The sequence below is a fragment of the Crocodylus siamensis genome, chromosome 2 (genome assembly GCF_052110815.1).
Source record: "Crocodylus siamensis isolate JL-2025a chromosome 2, ASM5211081v1, whole genome shotgun sequence".
Taxonomy (NCBI): Eukaryota; Metazoa; Chordata; order Crocodylia; family Crocodylidae; genus Crocodylus; species Crocodylus siamensis.
Genome location: NC_143396.1, coordinates 233,597,696 through 233,602,460, shown reverse-complemented (window position 1 = coordinate 233,602,460; position 4,765 = coordinate 233,597,696). Strand labels below are relative to the sequence as shown.

Genomic DNA, 4,765 nt, shown 5'->3' with positions numbered 1-4,765 from the left:
TGTTCTAGTCTCTTTCTTTGTCTTCCAAATGTTATTTAACTCTTTTTTTTCTCTGCCTTGCACCCTGTGTTTCTCATTGTAATAAATAAGAGAAGAGGCCTGTTTGGTAAGCAGGAGGAGGGTGACACTACTTTGATTGTGATCACACATCAGCAAAGGGTCAGAGGTGTATGACTGCGGTGAGGGGTTCCAGAGACTGTAAGAGTGAGGGTGCAGCTGCTGTGGTCCAGAAATCATGCAGGACACAAGGGTTTCTTAGGGCAAGATCCAAAGGTGACGTGTAGAGGGTGCCCGCGCAGGCGGGTGGTCTGTGGGCAGTCCGCGATCCCTGCTGGCTGCTGCCATCACTGTTGGTGGCGTCTGCAGGTGGTTGCCAACCCCTTGTCGGCGCTCACCACCCCCACTGACAGGCCGGTGATGCCTGGGGAGCTCCCCTGCTTACTGCCCCCCACGCTCCCACTGTCGCTGTGCACAGCCGCCAGGGGCGTGCCTCGTTCATGGCAAGATCTTTGGTTGGCCTGACTGCAGAGCTGGGATAGTTAGACAAGCTTTTCAATGCACAACCTTCTCCCTCAGGTCTGGCTTGGCAAACACCTGTTGGCTCATTTGATAACGGTACAAAGATGTTTACTGACGAGCACCCCCCCCCCCCGTGTCACATACATGCACCCTGCCCCACGCACTCATGCACCGTCGCGCACACGCATACACTGTTACACGCATGCATCCCGTCCTCCCCTCACGCACGCTAGGTCCCTCACGCGCATACAGCACCTCCCCCCCATACACGCTCTCCATCCCCCACACACCTGCCCCGTCAAACCCCGTCCCCGTCCCACAGGCACACGTCCGCTGTCTCACACACACACCCCTCCCCCACCCCCCGGCGGCTCCCTTCCTCCCGGCCCGGGGCTCAGCGCCACCCCCCGCGCAGCCCCCTCCGCAGCCGCGGGGCGGAGCCGCTTCCCGGCCTCCTCCGTCACTGCCGCCGCCGCCCCGCCGGGACATCCGGGCCCTTCTCGCCGCCGGCCCGGGGCGCGGCCCGGCACCTGGTGGCGCGGCCGGGCCCGGAGAGAGCGCTGCCGCCCCCGCGCGGGGCCGCGGCCCGGCCCGGCCCGGTCCATGTTCCCGCGGCCTCCCTGTCCCGCGGCGGCCCGGGGCGCGGAGCCAGGCGCCGCCCCCATGCGGCGGGCGCGGGCGCGGGGCGGCGGTGGGTCGCTGCTGCTGCCCTCCATGCTGATGTTCGCGGTGATCGTGGCCTCCAGCGGCCTGCTGCTCATGATCGAGAAGGGCATCCTGGCCGAGATGAAGGCCCCGCCGCTGCACCCCCCGCGCAGGGACCTGGCCTGGAGGGGCGGCCGCGGCGCCCGGGCGGCGGCCCCCGAGGACGTCGGCCACCAGGTGCTGCAGGACATCCGCAACCGGACCATTCGCACGGTGTGCGGGCACAGGAACATGCCTGGCAGCGTCTGGCAGCTGCCCGCGGCCCAAAGGAGGACGGCGCTCAAGCACATCCTGGTCAGCGACAAGTACCGCTTTCTGTACTGCTATGTCCCCAAAGTGGCCTGCTCCAACTGGAAACGGATCCTGAAGGTCTTGGACGGGGCCCTGGAGAGCGTTGATGTCAAGGTCAAGATGGACCACAAGAGTGACCTGTTTTTTCTCAGTGACATGAAGCCGGCTGAGATCAATTACCGCTTAAAGCACTATTATAAATTTATATTTGTTCGAAACCCAATGGAAAGGCTTCTGTCGGCCTACAGGAATAAGTTTGGGGAGATCAAAGAGTACCAGTTAAAGTATGGGGTGGAAATAGTGAAAAGATACCGGAAAAACGCAGGGAAGTCCACCGGAGATGACGTGACCTTCTCTGAATTTCTGCAGTACCTACTAGACGAAGAGCCAGAGAGGATGAATGAACACTGGATGCCCATCTACAACCTGTGCCAGCCCTGCGCCGTGAGGTACGATTTCATCGGATCGTATGAAACACTGAACACGGATGCAAATCATGTACTGGAGCAAGTGCAAGCACCCTCTTTTATTCAGTTCCCCGAAAGACAGTCCTGGTACAAGCCTGTGACTGCAGAAACTCTGCATTACTATCTATGTAAGGTGCAGCGTGGGCTCATAAAAGAATTATTACCAAAATACATCTTGGATTTCTCGTTATTTGCCTACCCTCTTCCAAATGTAACTAGTGAATTTTGTAGGCAATGATTTTTGTTCCCCTACCGCAGGAAGGTGTACACCTAAAAACTATTGCTGGTATAAGGAAGTATGAGGTATATTTTTTGTTATATTTTTATACCAGCAAAAGCAGTTAAGCCAGCATTAAAGTGATTTATAAGAGCATAGATTTTTTTGCCTGGGGAACTGGTATAACCCGTGTTTACATTAGGAAGGTTTGCCAGTATAGTATTACTATTATTAGTATCATATTGCTTCATGGCCTCTGAAGCAATCTGTGTGTTCTATGCACATTTCCTAATTTTATACTTTGTAAACTTTTTATATCAAATATGATATAGTGTTTGCGATTTACAACTAGAATAGGTTTTATCTTTGTAGTGTTCCAGTTTTAGTACGTATGTGCCGCTGAATTAAGCACAATAGGTTTTGTATGTCTATTTTTTGAAAGCCTCACTGTATGGCACAAGACAACAAATATATGCAAAAGAATCAGGAAATGGGAATATGTTAATTGTTCTTCTATTTTTGTGCTCCAAATCATGTTTTTGTGGGAAAATTATGTATGGTCTCAGCTGTATTAACTATTATTCCAAAAAGTTATTAAAGGACAGTTAAGTTGTTTTTAGACTGAACTGGTGATAACAATGGTAAGAAATTTGGGGGGTGTTGCCTGTAATTTTCATGCTTGTACTATGCATCTTAAGTGGACAAGCCATTTCTTGTTCTGTAACAGGATCAGTTCCTCTCTTGTGGAAGTTTTTTAGTTCAGTGTTGAACCCCAGTGATGAGATATTATTTCAAAGACAGTTCAGTGTTCATTATATTTTGTGTGATTAAAAATCTGAAAGTATCAGTTACTTGCATAGAAAAATATTTAGCACAGCAATGTGCAAGGGGTACTAACATTCTTTTATTCCACTTAAAAAAACAAACAAAGAACTGTTACGCTCAAGACTCTCTCGGCCCTTGTCACAAAAATCTGAAAATAGCTTAAATGTTGCTATTTACAGCCTATGCAAAGAAAAAAAAAAAACTTTATGCAACTGCATTTGAAGCAACTAAAATCAAATGTTCAGTTCTGCTTTTTAATAGATGTGCATGACGTTTTCATAGCTAGTTATATTTAAGAAACATGATTATTAAACTTTAAAAGTTTGGACCATAATGCACAATACTGCTTGTGAGAGTTTATACAACATCTGCATTTTAATAAAGTTTATATATAAATTATTCTATGATTCACTTTCCTTCAGTCATGGCTAGTAATTGCAGATTTACAGTGGTGGCTCTTGCTGTTTGTTCTAGGAACTAGAGACAGTGCTAGGGACTAAAAACACATGACAAATAGTTCCTCACTTAAAGAGTTTACAGTGGTAAGTGTCAGGCAATGACAACAGGTGGGCAAAACAGATTGAAGTGACAACAAGGAAACATTTAGAAGATATGACTCAGCCTGAAACACAATAATCGCAACAAACCAGCCCTCTTGCTATTGTAGAGGCAAGATAGAGCTGCATAGATAAACATGAGATACAAAGTGTAGTGTTTAATTTCCTGGAATTTTTTTTTTTTTGTAATGAGATGTGTGTGTTGGGGTTTGTATTTTTTTAGAACATTTGAAAACTTCTCTATTTAAACGCATCTGCTGTGTTAATATTCACAGTATGTAATGACATGTCTCCTAACAGGATAGCTGATTAGACCTTTCAAAGGAAGTGACATAACCAACATTTCAAACAAACCTGGGCAAAGAACCATGAAAAAAATCCTACATAGGCAATGAAATAAGTAACTTAATAAGTTTTCTATATCTCTAAATTCTATGGATGAAATCCTGGGCCCATTAAAACCAATGACAGAACAGTTGACTTTAATGGGTCAGGAGTCTAGTTCTGATGGGATGATGGTTATTTTGTGGATGACCTATAAACATTTCAAGTTTCTAGCTTTATCCTGGAATTTAAATCTAGTTAATTTTATTTGTGCCATCCATAAAGGAAAGCAGTTTGTTTATTTCTAATGATATCCAGCCTCTTTGAACAACTTATCTGTGATACGCATGGCCAAATTTTAACTTGCTGTACCTGTGCAAATCCATGGATATCAGTAGGAATGCACAGGTATTTAAAGCTCCCAGAAATGTCTGGAACATTCCCTAGATGGCTGTATCTAATATTTTTTAAAGTGATATAAAATGATGGAACAGGGATAGATAACCCACAGCATGAGTGCCAGAGCATGTCACGCAAAGGCATTTTGCTTGGCATGCAAGCCTCAGAGCAGATGGCAAGGAAGAGGCTGGGCCTGTGCTGCCACAACAAGGATCAGGCTCCTCATGGCTCCCCTGCCATCTGCCCCAGGTATGTTAACATCTTACAAGTCGGAGGTTGCAGGTTTTTGTGGCCCTCTGCTCAAAAACATTGCCAACCCCTGTGATGCAACAATGCGAGCAGTAACTAATTTTGATCTTAGTCTATTTAACATTGAACACACTGAAAGGAACATTATTGTTTTCACTCAGTGCTACATTTTTAAATCTAAGGAAACTGGTATTAGCAAGGTTGCTTGTGTG

General features: G+C 46.9%; 1 protein-coding gene across 1 annotated transcript; it reads left to right on the top strand.

Annotated features, from left to right (window-relative positions):
• The first annotated feature begins 980 nt into the window (after window positions 1-980).
• CHST14 (carbohydrate sulfotransferase 14) lies at window positions 981-3,423 on the top strand. The gene has a single exon (XM_090033442.1). The coding sequence runs from the start codon at window positions 1,123-1,125 to the stop codon at window positions 2,218-2,220; it is 1,098 nt and encodes a 365-aa protein (XP_089889568.1). The 5' UTR covers window positions 981-1,122; the 3' UTR covers window positions 2,221-3,423.
• The last annotated feature ends 1,342 nt before the right edge of the window (window positions 3,424-4,765 follow it).